This window comes from Vanellus vanellus (assembly GCF_965231255.1).
Source record: "Vanellus vanellus genome assembly, chromosome: 2".
Classification (NCBI taxonomy): Eukaryota; Metazoa; Chordata; class Aves; order Charadriiformes; family Charadriidae; genus Vanellus; species Vanellus vanellus.
Window position 1 is genome coordinate 91,218,103 of NC_138906.1, and position 18,807 is coordinate 91,236,909.

The 18,807-nt window shown below is 43.0% G+C and overlaps 1 protein-coding gene across 1 annotated transcript; it reads right to left on the reverse strand.

Moving 5' to 3' along the window:
* Positions 1–10,406: 10,406 nt before the first annotated feature.
* Positions 10,407–18,523, reverse strand: CCT5 (chaperonin containing TCP1 subunit 5). The gene is made up of 11 exons (XM_082479435.1): positions 18,365–18,523; positions 17,440–17,500; positions 17,183–17,347; positions 16,480–16,678; positions 15,508–15,700; positions 14,414–14,563; positions 13,973–14,092; positions 13,387–13,572; positions 12,252–12,389; positions 11,676–11,856; positions 10,407–10,693 (listed from the first exon to the last, which is right to left on the reverse strand). The coding sequence occupies exons 1-11, from the start codon at positions 18,467–18,469 to the stop codon at positions 10,566–10,568; spliced, it is 1,626 nt and encodes a 541-aa protein (XP_082335561.1). The 5' UTR covers positions 18,470–18,523; the 3' UTR covers positions 10,407–10,565.
* Positions 18,524–18,807: the final 284 nt, after the last annotated feature.

Sequence of the window (18,807 nt, forward strand, 5' to 3'; positions counted from 1 at the left end):
CCAGCTGGATTTAAATCCATTGAGCACCACTCTTTGGGACCTTCCAGTCAGCCAGTGCTTGATCCAGCGGATATCACTGCTCTCCCACAGTTCGGCAAAGAATCAGAAGTCCTGATGCTGAGTTCTCATTTTCCTTTTCACCCCTTCCCTTCTCACCACTAGCTCCCACCCCTTGGACTTCAGCTTGGGCCTGTATTCCTTGAAACAAAAGCCTTGACTTCCTCCTGCTTTGTCTTCAGTTTACAATTCTCTGGACTCCTTGCTGTGCCTGCATTGCATTTGTCATTGCTTTCCCATTGTTTATGCCAACACCCCACTGCCTCCAGAGCTCAGAACCAATATTTCTTGTTTGCTCTCACTACTACGTGATTTCAGCCAACACACAAAGAATTTCAGTAGGGCTTTGTGTGTTTCACCACCTCAGTCCAGCAGCAGACTCTAGCCCTCCTCAGAGCTCATCTGTAAGAGATCCGGCATTAGTCTCTTCCCATAGAGGGCTGTAGTGAGTCTCACAGCTCTGGAAGACAATTACTTTAGTCCCTAAGTAGGACTTACGTATGGTTTGATCAATGCTATATCAGAATCCCCCTGGAAGTCTCTGGGATGTCCATATTCTCCACCCAGGATGTTAATCTAGACACTGAAACATTATCAATCAGTCCGGGCACAGCAGGAGCTGCCTGGCAGGATCTCCAGGGCAGTCCAAAATTCCCATCTGGAGACTCCTGCAGCAATTAGTCAAACACTTAACGGTGAAGGTTTCTAGTAGTTCAGTCAATTGCTTGGTCTCAGGTCAGTCTACTATCTCAGATCAGTCCATTGCCTCATCTATGCAGCTGAATAGCCGGGAGTTCCTGGATCACCAGAGGAATGAATGGTTTAAGTAAGCTCAGTGTGGGTACAGACAGAGCCCTGCCACCCACCTACACAACAGTTATAACTCTAGGACAAACCTGAGCTTCATACTTGCAACTTAAATTCCATATCTCTTGCCACAGACCAAATCACTATAGAAAGAATACCATGGAAGTTTAAGTCGGTCTCATTCAAAGACATTAGCATTTTGCTGTAGCTGCAATCATTTTTGCTGGTCTGGTTGGCTGATAACTCATGAAGTCTAACAAAGATATCTATCTGCACAACCCTACAGAGTATTTCCACATAAGCAAAATATTTGGGCCATTTCTCTTGCTGGAGTTGCATTCCCAATGCAAGAAAGGCACCAAAACCAATACCTCTCTGTTCAGTCAAAACAATTTCCTCTGAACAGCTCTGGTAGTTCCTTTCCAAGTCACTTAATGAATCATTTCTCTTGTCTTCATTAAAATAGACCAGTCTATAGTCATGCAGTTTGGATCTTGTATCAGCAATGTTAAGGGCATACCTCACCACAATCCATATAGGCTCTAAATTCGTAATGCTGGGGAAAGCAGGGGCAATAATACCTGTACGGATTCAGGTCCTGCTTCCTGTGTTCCCAGTTTTTGGCACAGCTACTCATTTTGCCAAGCTCTGATACAGATTTTGTTGTTTTTCAGTGGCCCTTGGGACCGTTTTGGGCTTGCTAGTGGAGGATGGCTGGGTAGCATCCACATGTTAGAATTATGTAGGGGAGAGTAGCAGGTCAGGAGTGGCTGGATTAGGTTGGATTTCACATCTCTGCTTCTAAACTTTCAGCTTGTTCTTAAGGTCTGAGGACGATGGCATGGGGAAATTGCTATTTTCCCATAGGTAATCCCAACCAGATGATGGTAAAGAAAGAGAAATGGGAAACTCTTTGCTAGAGGTGAGGAACCTTTCCTTAACAAGAGCAAAACCAGACCTTTTGCAAGGCAGGCTCACTTCAGTATTCCATTCCCTTTTCTGGCTCTTCCCTTTATTCTAGAACCTCATGGGATGCTGGCAGAAATTTCCATGGTTATTCAGAAAGCTGTTGATTTGTGAATCTCCCTGATTAGCCTTGGCTTCATTGTCTTTGTGATTTGAACATGTATTTACTTCAGTGATAAATCTGCTCATCGTTTCATTGCCAGATCATTTTGCTGCAATTGGGAACCAAGAGCTACTACCTGTCAGCCTGCAGAAGAGGGAAGGGTTTACATAGACACATATTGCTGAGATTAAAAGCCTAAAACTCACCCTTTGGTATAGCTTTTCAGGCAAGAACTAACACACCAGTCATGTCTGGGCAGTCACTAAAGAAGGTAATTTCTTGCCTGTGTCCTGGGGCTGAAAAGAAGCATTTAAGAACAGAAAATCAGCCAATACATGTCTTGAGACAGATTTCTCAGCCTCAGAGCTGAGCAATCAGTTGGATTGTCTTCACACCCCCACAATTTCTTTCCTTATACTGCTATTAAGAAGTCTAATGATTAGGGAATGGCTATAAATAGTTCCTGAGAAAGGGTTTTATAGCCTTCTCAAACCCACTTTTTTAGGCCTATGGCTTTGCCCTGAGATTCAGTTACGTTAGTACTCAGAGAGGATAAATGTCCACATTTTCTGTAAGTGAGTAAACTGTACACAAGAGAAATTCAACATGCTTGGATTAGGGGTTGGTAAACTTTGGCAGCACATAAACTGAGATATGTGTGAACGATTTCCTTCAGACCCTTTCTGTACCCCCGCTCCAGGATGGAGCACAGCCTGGGCATGCACTGCTACTGGTCACTCAGGTCCTGTTTTCCACCGAAATCCTGGCACATAAACCAGAAGCCAGCAGGACCAGGTCTCTGATTTGGACAATCAGGATACCCGAGCAGCTGAATTAGCTTCTCTGTGTGCTCAACAAGACCTCTGCTATCTCATCTGTGGCACTACTTAAACCCTCATAGGAGTTAGCCTGTCTTAATGACCTGGAGCAGAGCCTACAGCTCAGGCTTGGAGGTAAGGATTATAACCCCACACTGCACTACTGCTGCTGTGCAAAGGTCCTGTCCTCATTCTGCCTCATCCACAGAGCAATTTCTTGAAGCGAAGTGGGATCTGGTTGTTGCAATACCTTAAAGGGACTGTTTCACTGCAGGGATTCTCGTTACCACACCTCAGTCCCTCGGATGCTCGCACTGCTGTGTTGCAGTAGCTGAAGCTTCCAGTGCTGGGAGCGCGCCAAGGATTCAAACACCCATACCCACTAACCCCTGCCTCAGGAATCCAAATTTGCCTGGGACTTAGTAACATGACCTGTTTTCCACCAGCTCTAAACTGCTCCCTCCAGAACCGAGTTTCATCTCTCATGCTTAGTTTGAGCCAAGAAATGAAATCACTACTGAACATCCACTGAACTTTGTTGGCCCTGTTAGCTTCTGCACTTCTACTCAAAAGCAATTAATACTCAATGCTCAGTTTTGAAAAAGACACATCTCTGCTTATGTGCTTTGCTCTTCCTAAACAAGCAGGAGCTGGAGGGTACATGCTTTTCGTATTAGCAAAAGAGAAGAAATTGCTGCAAACTTTTTTTGCTAAGGAGGAAAAGACAAGGCTGTGCTGATCTGTCCATCTCCTGGGCACTCACATGGTCCCAGCATGAATAGAGAGCCTGACCCAGGTCCTGGAGTCAGAAATGGAGCTCCCACGGGATTTGTGGCAGTAGCTTTTCTTAGGGAGTGAATCAACATAACTGAAAAGCGAGGCAGTACAAGTATTAAGAGGATGTGCCATCGTAGCCTTGTGCCGAAGTTACTCAGCAAAGGATCTTTCCTAAGTGGGTTTTCAGTCATTTCAGTCACTCCCGCTTCCCCAGTGCTCACCACACATCACCTTCTGTCCCTCCGAGCTCATTCCCAGTCACCAGCACTCACTTAACCGTAACTGTTAGTGCTGCCCTTAAATCAAAGGCAGTGCTGGAAACTTGCCTTTCCCAGCCTTTGGCCTTCTTCCAATTACAAGAGACGTGTTAATGAGAAGACCTCATATCTAACTGTCTGGTCAAGACACTCACAAAATGCCAGCCAGCACGGTAGCTGGATGTGAAACACAGGAAACCAGCTAACGTCAGCTCAGATCAAGACTCAAATTCAAACAGCAGCAGAGAGCAGGGAGAACCGGCGACCATCTGGAGCGAGCACAACAAGGGGTGGTTCAAGAGTCGTTGGAGAAGCGTTATGTTCACTGCAAAACCCAGGTGAGTGTGAGGACCACCAGCTCCTGCCAGTGGGTTACGGGGACACATACCCGGCAGCAGGCAGCAGAGGAGTCAGTGGTGTACGCGTGGGAGAAAGGTCAGGAGATTGCAGAGAGCTTTTCACTTGCGAGCTGGGTGATGGGAACGGTCAGTGAGTGATGAATATGAGCAGCTGGCAGAGAAGTTCACCACGAGACAGTCCAGTTAGAGAGTGGGAACTCAGCAATTTTAATGCTGGACAGGTTTTTTACGATACTTTGAGAACCAGGTGCCATGAGGCACATAAATCAAAGCAGCTTCTTGAAACCGAGGCAGTCTGAGGCCCTGATGCACTGAGATCAGAGCAGCTGAGGTGACACTAGATAGTCCCCTGTGTACATGGGCTCTGTTTGTGCCAGCAGGGAAACCACTCCTCCTAATCTGGAGTGAAAAAATAAATTACGTTTTTGAGGAATCAGCTTGGCCCTTAGGAGTTTTAGAGAAACGTGGTTTTCTTTGCATGGTGTGAAAAGGAGCTATGCTGTATCAGAAATTACAAAATCTTTAAATTCAAACCAGACTTTTAAATATGTGGGTTATATTTATTTTTCTTTTAAAAACAAACCGTTTCAAATTAAATGTGAATTCAAGAAAATCTTTTCAAGACTGTTCATTTACTATCCAACTAATAAAAAGATTTAAATAGGGAAAGCAATGCTGCTTCAGTGGCACCCCCACAAATTTTAATGACTTAAAGCTTTTTTGCTTATTCAAGTGGTACAATACTGACCCAAATATAAAACAATTTTGTTTGTTTTCTGCCAGAAATTAGGGTATGGGACGAATGTACTCTTCCTGTAACTTCAGACTATGTTCCAGGAAAAGAGGTACATTTAAAGGCCTCTTTAAAAGTCTTGGGCAACTACATAATATTGAAAATTGCCTTATGAGAATCAGAACCAATCTGTCGGTTCACCAGTGTTAGCCAGTTATTCCTTGTTCTTTAAATCAGCTAGTTTTATCTATAATACAAAGTTTGAAAAGCTTGCCTCAACATAGTTGTACTTAAATAATAAGAATGCCTGTACCACATCAGACCAAATGTCTCATATAATCCGATATCCTCTCTCTTAAAAAAATAAAGGTAAGAACTGGGCAAGTATATGGTGAGAACTCCTCAGAGGCAATTTCCAGCTTTCAGCAGATTTTGACTTAAGGGGAGCCTACAGATAGTTGGAAAGTTTACATTTCCTGAGGTTCCCTAACTTTCCTCTGCTCACTCTACCTTTGCTTGCACAGCCCTTCTTGCTTGTGTGCTGCAGGAGAGCTGTCTTCCCACTGCCCATCCTGAAGAGTAAGGACTCCTTCAATGGCCTTCTGAGGTGCTCCTTCCAGACAACTTCTGGCCACTGTTCCCCTCCAGAGCTCCTTGACATCACTGTACCTGAGCAAGAAAAGCAGAGCAGGTCCAGCCACGGTGACCAGGGTCAGTGAAGAGTCAAGATCACCAAGCAAGTCCAACTTGACAAGGACTTGGCAAGGCCAAGGACAGGCCAGGAAGTTAAACCAGCATCAGTATCAGAATGGCACGGCTGTAGCTGAACCATAGCTCAGGCAAGGAGCAAGGGCATGGGCCAGAGCTTAAATGCAGCTCTGGAGCAAAAGTGGGAGGGCTTCTTCCAGCTCCTTGTCACCCCCAGCATTTTCCCCAGCAGTCTGGTTCAAGGCGACACAGGTGTGCCATGCCAGAGCTGGCCTTGATCACAAGCAGCCAGACCCTGGGAGGGGAACAAGGGGAGCACACGGGGGGCCCTGACAGCAGTGTCCCATGTCCGATGAGCACCCAGAGACCAGAGAGCTGGTGGAGACCTGTTTCTGCCAGTGCCTGTGCTGCTGCCGTTCGGCACTGCGGGGCAGGAGCCTTTCCATAGCACACTTACTGGTCCCAAGTAGCTCAGGGAGGAATCTCATGGGGATGCGGATTCTAGTGCATGTACACCAGGCAGCTACCGCAGGGTCCACGTCTTACAGAGAACTTACTAAAGCTTTACCACCCCCTACCCCACCCCAGTCATTTGAGTTTAGCAAACCGTCTCTCTTGTATCACAGAGATGAGTTGTTTACAAAGCAAACGCTGTCAGTCCATTTAATTGGCTCTTTAACAAGGCGAGAAATGTTCCCTGGCAGAGAGTTCCTGGGAAACCCTCCAAGATGTGAAATGGAGAGGTACTTCCATGCAAGGAGGACAAACAAGGCTAGTGTCCCAGCCCCCGACCTCACAGCCGAATCATCCCTCCTTGGATGATGGTAAAGAGTTCGGGGAGGGCGTAGTAACCATCCCCATGGCCAATATAACAGTAATTCTTAACAGCACGAGGGACAGTCATGCCATTGGGCCGCAGAGGAGAGCAGCTTCCATGGTGCCCTCTTTTCCATACAGCCTTAGCACGAAGACATACAGCCCGGGCAGGTTCTGGAGCTAGTCAGCCCCATTTAGGTAGGTCTGGGTGTAGGTATCCTGATATCCAGGTGTCTTGATATCACAGAGGGAGTTAGCAGACTTGCACGGTAGCAAGGCGGCTTGACTCGCTCCACTGAAGACCCTGTCTGCGGTTGCCTGTAAGCTTGTCAGATGGGATCGTTCGGACACATTATGAGGCATCATGCAGAACATAGTCAGAAATGATCAAACAGCAGTTTTTGTGTTTTTTTTTTTTTTTTCCTAAGCAAAGGAAAAAGACATTTGTATTAAAAAGTGTCAGTTTGTAGAGAAACTAGAATGTTGTCTCACAGCTCTGCTTAACCCTATTACTGAAAAAATACATACTCAGACCTGATATTTCTGAATCACCATGGTGTGCCCAAAGGGAGAAGCCCAGCCCTGGGTGCATGGCACCCCGCAGCTGCTGCGGGCCGGGTGTGCTCGGGGGGGACAGAGGGGACCCTGCCTACCCTGTGTGCTCCTGGCAGCCTCGCCTCCTGCGGCTGCAAGGACGAGCCCATGTTGTGTCAGCATGGAGATGCAGGAGATTGGAGAAGGAAAGGAGCCCAGGCCCGGGGATGCAGCAGGAGAGACTAAGAAATGAGGCTGGGAAAAGCCGGTGGGTTAGAGAGGAACGAGAACGAGCGGGATGAAGAGGCACAACCAGGGTGAGGGTCTTAAGATGATGTGAAAACTTGGATTTAAGAGGGCACATGGATGGGGCCAGTCATGAAAGTAGCTCAAGTGATGGAGCCCTTGAGGGGAATTCGGAAAGATTCAGGTCTTGCTGATGACATACGTGTGCCATGTCAGTCATGCTGGGAAAGACCCACCAGGCTGCTGCAGCTCGCCTTTAAAAAATCTGGACACAGCCTGTGACGGCAGTGACACGCCTGTGTTGCCCTCCAGTGGCGCACCTCGCACGTTCCTCGGAGTAAGGGACTACTGCTGGAAGGGATGGTGGCCCTCAGCCCCAATACACGACTAGGCAGGGCTTTTGTTTCCCGATGGTTACAAAACCACCAGGAGTAATCTGAATATCATTATTCAGTTACGTTTGCTCTGTTTTATTTGACCAGCGTTGGGCCGCAGCACAAAATCACAATACTGCTATTCCCGCTGTTCTGCCAAAGCACAAATTCAGTTGCTCCTGCTGTGAAAGTGTACCAGTTTGAGTTGCACGGGTTTCATTACTTTGGTTTAATACTTTCAGTTGCGTGTTACATGCTGTGATGAAAGTCGTTTGTTCTCCAGTTGCCTCTAAGCAACAATTATTGACAATGCTAACGCTATACATTTGTTATGTTGAAGAGCAGAAGTACAAGCCTCTGAAAAAAAACTTCTTTTTCTTACAATTTTATCAAAGTTCCATTACCAAGCTTTAGAATTTCCATACTAAGATCTGGTTGAACATTAAAAAATATTTATACACAGAGCACAAAACCTTTATTTCTGTTAGTCAGATCAGCAAAACCACATGATTTCACAACTTTTAAAATAAATTGTCCCATGTTCCTAGAGGCTTCTGAATTAGGCAGCAGTTTACAGTCACTACTTGCCCTTGGAAGAAAAAAAACAACCCAAACCCAACACACCATCACCTAATTCTGACCAGGTCTCTGCTCACACATCCTTAGAAACTACCAGACCGTCATGCCGAAAGCTCCGTCCGACGTTACTGACTGTAAGCTCCAAGTTGCTGTGAACCAACACCATATACTGCTTGCGGACCACAACCACAGCCTTTCTTCTCTCCAGTTGCAGCGCTGCCGGCACAGAGCCCTCACTCCTCTGCCTCCTCCACATCTCCTGGTCAGGACATCCGAAAGCAGAGCCGTGGAAGTGGTGTGCGGTACTGATCGTTTCTCCTTTGCATCTCACATTTTAAAGGAGACACCATGTCTAAGCCGTGCTAAAAGACAATGTAACTGAACGAGAGTCGATAGGCGAAGCTTTGAAACTATTTGGTAATGGGATTCACCAGCGTGGACAGGTGTATTGGCTCAAGGTGGGACAGAGTTAATTTTCTTCATAGTAGCTGGTACGGTGCTGTGCTTTAGATTTGTGACCAAAACACACAATGTATTAGCTGTCGCTGAACAGCACTTGCACAGCATCAAGGCCGCCTCTGCTTCTCACTCTGTCCCCATCCCCAGTCAGCAGGCCGGCGACATGCAGGAGGTTGGGAGGGGGCACAACCAGGCAGATGACTTTAACTGAGCGAAGCCATAGCCCATGCCGTGTAATGCCACACTCAGCAATAAAAGGTTGGGGGAAAGGAGGAGCGGGAAAAAGTTCCGTTTTGGTATTTGTCTTTCCAAGTAACTGTTGTGTGTGATGGAGCCCTGCTTTCCTGGAGATGGCAGAACCCCTGCCTGCCCATGGGAAGCAGTGAGTGAATTCCTTGTTTTCCTTTGCTTGCATGCACAGCTTTTGCTTTACCTATTGAACTGTCTTTATCTCAACCCATGAGGTCTCACTTGTTACTGTTAAAATTCTCTCTCTCATTCCCTGCAGAAGCGTGAGCTAGCAGCCCTGTGCCACTTCGCTGCCTACTGGGGTTAACCCGCAAGGGACAGGAGTTGGAGGGAAAAACTAATAAAATATGAATAACTGTATTCTCACTTCCTATCACGTGTACAACTTCACCATGAGGTGGAAGGGGTACATTAGTACAACTAAATTCATCCCTTTATAGTTCTAGCTACACCCATATTCTTTTTGTGTTACTGGACAAAGTAAGAGATGGCTCAACGTGAACCAATGTATTTATGGGATTTCAGATTCACAATTACAACCATGAATCGATTCAGAATGCCAGACTTCAGCAGCAGTAAAACTGCTTAACTGTTGTTGTCCACTGAACTGCATGTAAATGAAGTTAATTTGGGAAAAGGCAAAAGAATAACTAAGAAACACTCAGTACTCACTTTCTAACAGTGAAAATAAAGCTTCGCAGGTTTCTTCCTCAAACAGTTCTGGAAATACACTTTATTCTAACCAGTTTGGGAACTCTGCCACCGTAAAAGTCAAACTTATTTCTACCCTTCTTCCTCTAATTGACACTCACTGAAGGATTTTGTTTGATTCAAGTGATGTATAATCATAGAAAATAATTAGAACATGATCTCCTAGCCAACAGTGGTCAGTAAAAGAGAAAGTTTCCTCTGTACAACTATACTCTTAAGCTTTTAAAACTATGTATGTGAAATGTAGCGCAAGTAATGTTCATATTTTCAAGACCTCCCTATCTATTGAAAACTGTAAAAAAAACCCCACACATTAGTTCTGGTCTACCACTTGTTTCTTGCTAATAATTTCCTAAGCGAGGCACCTTACTCTACCATTCTTGGGACTCAGAAAGCAAGGACACTCTGGTGGTGGCATTAACAAAACTTCTGGGAAAAAACGGCACTTGGCTGATTGTGTATACCCCAGAAAAAAATCCTCCTCGCACATAAATCAGAAACACAGTTAAAGGGTACCACGAGAGAAAAAATGGAAGCAACTGAAAGTATGAAACATGGGTCCTTTAAATCTTCAGATTGAAACTTCATACCCAATATATTTAACATATGAGAATTACTGGAGGCTACAATAATTTTGTGCCTGCTTCACCAAAGAGCAACAGACATCTTCAAATGAGAATCTGTGTGCTTTCCTCACAAGCAGCTAAGAGTTAGCTGCAGCAGCAGTGGAAAAGGACCAATGGAATTTTATTACTGCATTATCAATGTTTTTTTCCTAGACGTTCAAGAAGTGTTTTCTATGAACAGTCACACTTGTCTAAGAAAAGATGCAACGATACTTCTGAAACAAGTCTTGAAACCACCAGTGCTAAATTGTGTTTTATTTCCAACAATTAGCCATTACAGTATCTGAAACAAAAAGTGTCCCAAATAAATAGCTGAAGATGAAGCATCAGAATACTACTGTCTTCGCTACTGCTGTGGCCCCTTAATGTTTCTTGCTTTTCAACTTTCACTCTTCAGATTCTCCAGGCCTACGGATATCATCAATCTTCAGAATCATTCTAACAACCTGAGTCGCCAGAGAAATCTGCTGCTTCTTACCAATCAAGGTTTCTATAACATGCTGCTGCTTCATATCTGCCAAAAAGAAGCAGAAGAATTAGATACCTGCCTCAAATCTAGATGTGACATTTAACCCGAGATAGTAATTTATATGTAATTTTAAAGAACATTTTAAAATTATTAGTCTTGACCACCGTAGTTGACAATTTGTACAAACTAGTTTTATGTCTGGGTTCTTACCAAAGATCTTAGAACATTAAGATCCAAACTCTTTTCCCAACTAAGTCTTCCCCAGTTGTAGCTTTTCACCTTTCTGCATTACTTTTTGAAGAGTACATTTTCCATATACAAATATTAGAAGCATCTTAAGGGCATAGCAACCACTAAAGAGGTGAAAGTTCAAATGCCATAAAGCAGAAAGACCTTGTCAAAGAAAGGTAATGAATTTACATAAACACAATGCCTTACATTGTGTTCCAAAATTTACCACCTTCTCTTCTGAAAAAACCAACAGAACAGCAGTGTGAAAAGCGTATGTCCACATGAAAGTAAGTTTTCATACATCGGTCTCTTCGTCTTCACATGCTTATTATGGTCTGTATTAGCATACATACCGGTGTGAACAACACTACTCAAAGACATTTCCAAACTTTTGTTTACTTCTTTCACAAGCTGTTACTCAAAACAAGTGTTTGTAGGGCTGCAGTCTAAACTGGATCACTAAACCTGCAGTACTGAAAACACAGCCTGCTCTTGCTTCATACTGAGTAGCTTTCATTCCCGTACCACAAGGTCAGTCAACCTCTTCAACTGATCTTGCCACCAAATAAAGGTTTTCAAGCAATTATACATTTTTCTGCCTGGTAGACATGCATGTATCTCTCCACCTGCATTCCCATTTATTACGAAAAGGGACAAGAGCTCATAACTGAAGTGATGCACAGGTTTCAAAAAAAAAAAAAAAAAAAAAAAAAAAGACCAAGAAGCAAAAAAATAGTAAGGCTTTTGAGAAGGAAAACCCTGTTATACTCCTCCTTCTCCACACTGCAGTTCTTACCATTTGTTCCTTTCTGCAAGCAATCAATGCCGAGGGCAGGATTATTTTCCTTCACTTGCCTAGCCCGCACTTCGGTCATAGTCTGAATTGGATTCATACCACTGTTCTCCGAAAGTGCCATTGGAATTACCTCCAGGGCATCTGCAAAAGCTCTCATAGCATATTGTTCCAGAGATGGGCACTACGGGAAAAGAAATTTAAATTCATACCGTTATTAACTCCAGTGTTAACAAAAGCAGATTTTCACACTAGCTATAAAATCTATACATGATATGCAGATTTGCTTGGGAATATGTATCTCAATAACTGAACTAATGCCTTTGGATGGTAACTACTTTCAAATTAAAACAATTTTAAATTTCTCTTATCATAAAAGGAAAAAGGTCCTGGTAATGACTTTTTACAGAGAGGGGAAGGAAACTTTTTAACACTTGTTATCAGCGAATGCCAGTAAGTTCTGTAACAGGCACTTTCTGGAAGGTCTCTGAAGTTTGTTTTTTTTTAATCTCTTAAATTGGACTTAATCCTTTTTTTCCCTTCATAAATTAAAGAAAGTTGTAACTGTTCCTTTCTTACCTTATCTGCTGCTTCACTAACTGCCAAGGCACAAGAAATTTCAGCTGCACCACCACCATATACAATACGATTATCACGAACAAGATTCCGGATTACACACAACGCATCATGAAGAGATCGCTTTGCTTCTTCAATAATCTGGAATTATAAAACAACATATGTTTTACAATATACACAACTGAAGGCTATGAAGATGTATTTCTTAATACAAAAATGGAAACTGCAAATAAGCTGTAGGATCTTTTCATGGGTCTAATGCAGCTCTACTGCTGCTATGTTATACTATTTCAAAATATAAAGTGTTAGACAACCACTGGCAGAGAAGGAATAAAAAAAAATGCACACCTTTTCAAAGTTATTTGTTAAATCTATAAATTGATAAAAACCCTTACATGATAAGGCTTTCAATCTTGCATATTTCCAAGACACAAAACACTTAAATTTAAATGCCAACATTATTTTCAGACTGCAATTTGTGTCAAGTCCCAACTTCAACAGATGTAGAAGGACTTTAACAAGTTATGCTAACCTTTAAAGCAGCATTTTTGCTTTCTTAAAGAACTCTTCAGACTAGGGGTTGTGTTCTTTTCTTCCTAAGGTTTTTCCCTCAGAGTAGGACTTGACCTATACTAAATATAATTTAACAGTAACAGTACAACCAAGAATCAGTTTAAGTACATAAGCATTTAAAATGGTCTCATTCAGTGGTTTTGGGGTGCTTTTGTTTTTTATTTTATTTTAATCGGACTAAATCTGAAGTCACATACTTAGGTCTATAATAAAACTACATCTTTCAGAAATGGTAATATGTCTTTACTCATAGAAATGACCCTCCCATGAGGAAAAAAACAAATTAGAGCATCCACAGATAAAACTGTTTCTGTATTTTCAAATATATGGTCTAATAGTGAAAAAACGAAGTTTTCACCCAAAAACACAGGATGCGAAACAAATGACTTCTAACAAAATGACTTCTAACACACAGTCACCACTGCCTACAACCCTCCCCTCCCACTATTTGTCCACACTGCAAGGAAAATTTAGACAAACCCAGTAAGAGTTAATATGCTTTTGGAAGAAACTAGACATTCAGCAACGCATGCATCAAACATTAGTAACAAACTAAGCATCTCACCATTTTATTTCCTCCTCTAATGAAAATGGTCACAGCTCTGGAATTCTGACACTGTTCAATGACAAGCATCCTGTCCTTTGTCGTTCCAAAGGAGATCTCTCGGACAATGCCCGCAAAACCCAGCTTCTCTGCCGTGAGTTCACAGAAGCGAGGAACAATGCGGCCTCCAGTTGCAATGGCGATTAACTGAAATTAAACAACCATCAGTAATTTTGAGAAGACTTTTCCATTATGTGTTTCATAACATAAAATCAGTGGAAAAGAATCTGTCAAATGCCCACTCCAAAAGGTTATCTTCCCATCACCTCAAAGTATTTCAGGTGATGCCTTCTTTCTGCAAACAGCAAGACTAAAGCAGAAACATTCCTAGCCACATAAAACCTTTAACGAGTAACATGCATATGCTCCAAATATAAAACATAATCCCATTCATTGTAGGTTCTTCCCACATATCCCCAATGATTTTTCTCCAACACCGACCCATACGCACAACTATGCAGTTCTACCCAGAAAGCCTGAACTTTTAATTGGTGCAGCATATTACTTAACACTGGTATAAACCCCAATTTTAGAAGATTTTACTCACTTCTATTTCAGGTCCACCAACCCAACGAACAGCAGGCAGCTCATTCTGGAGCAGTAAGTGATTTGCCTCATCATCAAAACCCCACTGGCAAATAGCAAGATTTGCACCAGTGTCTTTTATCTGAAAGCAACACACAACATCAATCTTCTGAGCAGAACTAACCCAGGAATGAAAAACAATTTCTTCATGGCTTTAATTCTCCTAATTTTCTCAAAACACAAGTCTGAAAAAGAACCATCTGCCACAGATGGAGACGAAAGTACATTTCAAACCAGGGTGTATATCTTACATAAACTTAACTTTTATTCATAGCCTTACAACTGCTTGTATGTTGCTCTTATCAGGATCATTAGCTCTTTTCCAGAAATAAATCAATGCACTATGCTATTTTGTGTAAAGGCTATGAAAAACATCAAAACCAGAAATAATCCTAAAGACTACCTGTTTCACCATCTCTTCAAACTTCTCCTTTTCATATTTCTGCAGTGCCTTGTAATCTTCCACAGATGTGACATCAAGCTTATGCTTGGTTTTAGGCTTAGGTGGTTCGAACGGACAAGTAAGGATTGCAATTTTAGCATCTTTAAGCTCCTGTACAATTAAAATAAATAAAAAAATAATCAAGTTTTGACCTCAGTAACACCTTCTTCTCATATTTGCACAACATACAGACATATCCTCCTATCTCTGGGTTTTTAAAGAAATTTGAAGATAATTTGATGGATTCTGAAGTGAAACTAACCATACCCAAACAATTCCATCGAGTCTCTCTAACCCACTTAGAAGAAATATCACAGCTTCAAGACTGTTTAACCACTTAACAATCTTTACCAGTGATGTCTTTTTATAGTTTAGATGTTAAAAAAAACCCACAAAACAACAAACTTTAACGAAAGCATTATTTGCTTTCCTATCCACTGCAACCACTGAGAACACTACACACTCATCTTCACAGCCGTGTCTTCTGTATTACAATCCTGATATTTTCCACCAGTCTTCCTTTTTATAGAATTGTCACCTACTAGAAAGATACTTTAGAATAGCAGAAATTCTAAATTGCCTCCATCTTTCCTTAAGTACGCTGCACAAAAACTTGCAGACCTTACCTACACCAAAGATAACAAAAGGTCAGCTTCTGAAGTGCTCCCAACAGGACAACACAATAACTCATAAAGCTTAAGAACAGTAGAAGCATCTCTTGATACTGAGTTGCATTAAGCATCTTAAACATATTACACACTATGGCTATTTCTCCTTCAACATAGAAGTGTGCACTTGTCCTCACTTACTTGTACAGCAACCCCCCCACTACTTCTCAATTTTTTTAAGATTGTTGTAAATTCTAACTTGGTCTCTTCCAACATGAAGAATTTAATGCTCCTCTCCCATTTCTCAGTTGATACATGGGTGAAAAACTAAGCCAAACCACAACACTGTTTAAATACTTAAGAAATGCTAGGACAGCATTTGAAGTGGGCTAGACAATCTTATTTAAGCCATTACAGATGAGAGACACACACAGTGACATCACTTACTTTAGGCATCTGTGGATGACTGAAATCTTTATCCACAATCACTCCTTTAACCAACTGTGTATCTTCCAGTCTACCTCCCACTTTGCCTTGTACTTTGATCAGCTCAAAATCAACATCTTTACGTTCCATATCTGCTACTGTCAGTACAGCATTTACAGCAATTTCTGCCATTTGTCTGTGACAACGGTTAACTCTATGTTTTAAAAAAAACAACAATAAAGCTGCGTTATATTTCCACAGTTTGGAAGAAAAAAGTGATTCTATCAATCTTGAACAGAAAAGGATCACTATAGCTAACAACTTTTGTATGCTGCATTAAGAGGGGGTCTTGCTCGTTTGTTCACAAAAATAAAAGATGCTAAAAGTGGTAGAAAATAGAACATGCAATATGGTTTGTCAAAGTAGTCTTTGTGGTAGCGGTCTCAAGATACAGATTTGAAATAAGCAAAGAGAATTAACTACTAAGAAACATTCAGGTCACAGAAACCACTTTTAAGACAGCTTTGCAACTGAAGCCCTTACAGTGCCTGAATTTATATAATACACAAAGAACATATATTGAAAAATGCACTTATGGAACTATCCTACAACTTTTTTTTTTAGGAAAAAGAACCCACCAACACAAACCTTTGAAATATAACACTTCATTAGTTTTAAAAGGTTCGAATTAGTCTTGGAATTTACTATGGTGCAGAAATCTGGAACTAACAGAACAGGTTAGAATGAAATTGATTTTGCAGCTGTTTAACCTCATAGAGTTGACCCTTGAGAGAAAAAGGATTTGGAATTTCTTATCCTGAGACTTGGGTCCATTGAAAAATTAGCGAAAAAAAAGTGCCTTTGACAGCTACTCCAATAATACAAATAATTTAATAATCTATCGAAACACAAGTAAACACCAGGATTTCTCCTTTCAACTCAAAGTGTTTTTAAGGGAAAGGTAAATATTCTTATGAAGTTTTTGTGACTTACACTTTAGAGCCTAGCGTTGTCTTTGCTGTCTGAATCAGAGGTTCAATGTTCTGGGGATCAACTGGAAAGCTGTCACTGATTTTGTCTAGATGCTCAATAGCAATGCGGGCTGCCTGCTCATAACCGTCTGCTATTCTGATAGGGTGAATACCACGATCTAGTAATTGCTCAGCCTGTTCCAATAACGCTCCAGCCAGAACTATAAAACAAAATTTTAAAATAATGTTTACTCTTCCAGAGAGTGAAGCATCATTTTAATACATTATCAAAAGATTTAAAATACACCTTTTTTTTTTTTCTGTAATATTTAAATGGTTCGAGATTTCTTAAATGACAAAGTAACGCTAAACAACCCCCTACTTGCTATGCTTAGAAAGAAAACTGCATTATGTTAGACCAAAAGGAAGCATGGGCACCAAGGCGGGACAGAGAGATGATTATGGAAGAAAATTATGCAAAAAAAAAAATGTAAAGCACAAAGAGGACTCCCAACACTAACTTCAAATGTAACCATACTTAGAAAAGATACAAAAGCATCTTTGTGATTAAAAGACTTCTATTACAAAACCTCACAAAAATACTGAAGCAGTAAATATTCTAAAAATGTGCTACAGAGAAACTATCACTTCACACAAAATTTCTTAAAATAGGTGAAGCAGCTTGATTTTAAAGCTCCAAAAGCTAAGTTAAAATCTTTTCTTACCAACGACTCCAGTAGTTCCATCCCCAATCTCATCATCTTGAGATTTAGACAGCTCCACCATAAGTTTGGCTATCTGGTGATCCACATCCATCATATTCAGGATGGTAGCACCATCATTTGTCACAGTCACCTCGCCATCTTTGTCCACCATCATTTTATCCAAGCCTAAAAAATATATTCAAAGCATGAAGGCAAATCTAGAAAATTCCCCAAAAACAATTACTGAGGAAGAACCATTAAAATTATTTCATTATTACCATTGGGCCCAAGGGATGTTCTCAGAGTACTTGCTACGGCCTTTGCTGCCATTATGTGAGACTATAAAACAAAGGAGAAATAAGTTAAATCATTATCATGCATCCCAAAATCATAATATTAAGGTAAGAAAACTACAGGGAAAAAACCTAACGTAAATACTGTAATTTAACTGACAACAGCCGATCATGACTGAAAAAAAAAAAAAAAATCAATATATGCGTAGTGTTTTTATGCCAGAAACATTTCCAGTGCCTCTTCTTGCACGGCTTGCATTTGCACCTCTAAGGCATCCAAAAGAGGAGCAGCGACGACGACAGCCCCGAGATTTAAAGCTGGGAAGCAACTGAAGCAAGCAACGCTAAAAGGAGAAGCCAGTACAATTTTACTCCACTCTTCCATCAGTATTTAAAGCACACGCATTCATACAAGGCTGCCTGCTCGCTCAGCCACGGCCCTTCTTGGGAACAACGATAGAGCTTCACATGGGAGGGGAGGGGGGCTAAGGGGAGAGGGATGGGAACGAGACACGGGCTAAAGCGGGGGGGGAACTGCGAGGAGGCTCCCTTCCCACGGCGACCAGGAGCCATCGGGAAAGCACCACATCTAAAGGAAAGATCACCCCGAGGCCACACGACCCACGGCACGGAGACCCCACCGCGCGGGTGGCGGATTACCAGCCCCGGAGGAGATGCCTTCCCTCCCCGCCTCCGGGCCTAGACCAGACTTCAGGCGCCCTGCAGCTGCCACAGGGCAGAAAACAAGCGCGGGGCCACTCCGTCTCAACAGGCTCCATCCTCCCGCCGAGGCCTAACGGCGCCCGCTCCCCTCACGACAGCATGGCGCGGCGCGGCGCGGCGCGGCGCGGCCCGCCCAGCGAGCGAGAGCCCGCGGACGGATCGGCGGCCCCAGCGGCCGCCCGCTCACCTTGAGCGCCTCGAGCCCCATGAGGCGCGTCTTGCGCTCCTGATCCTTGAGGATGAGGAAGGGGCGCCCATACTCGTCAAACGCCAGAGTCCCCATGGCCGACATGGCTGCCGCCGCTCCCGCACACCGGGCAAGCACGAGCCGGATGCCGCCGCGCCCGCCGCGCCGTGACGCAGCACGCCCACTGGCGCGCGGCTCCGCGCCTGCGCAGCCGGCAGCCCCGCGACACATTTCGCGGCCGGGACCTATGTGGCGCCTCCAGAGGACCTTTCTGGAAGCATCCGGCACGGGGGATGTTGCGCGGCGGCGCCGTCCCACAGCTCGGGGGGGGAGGAGCGGTAACAGAGGATACTATATTAGATAGAATACGGGCACCAGGCGCGGCAGTAGAGGGTTGTACCGGGCGACGTAACACGAAGAAGTAGGGACGGAGATACGGCGGA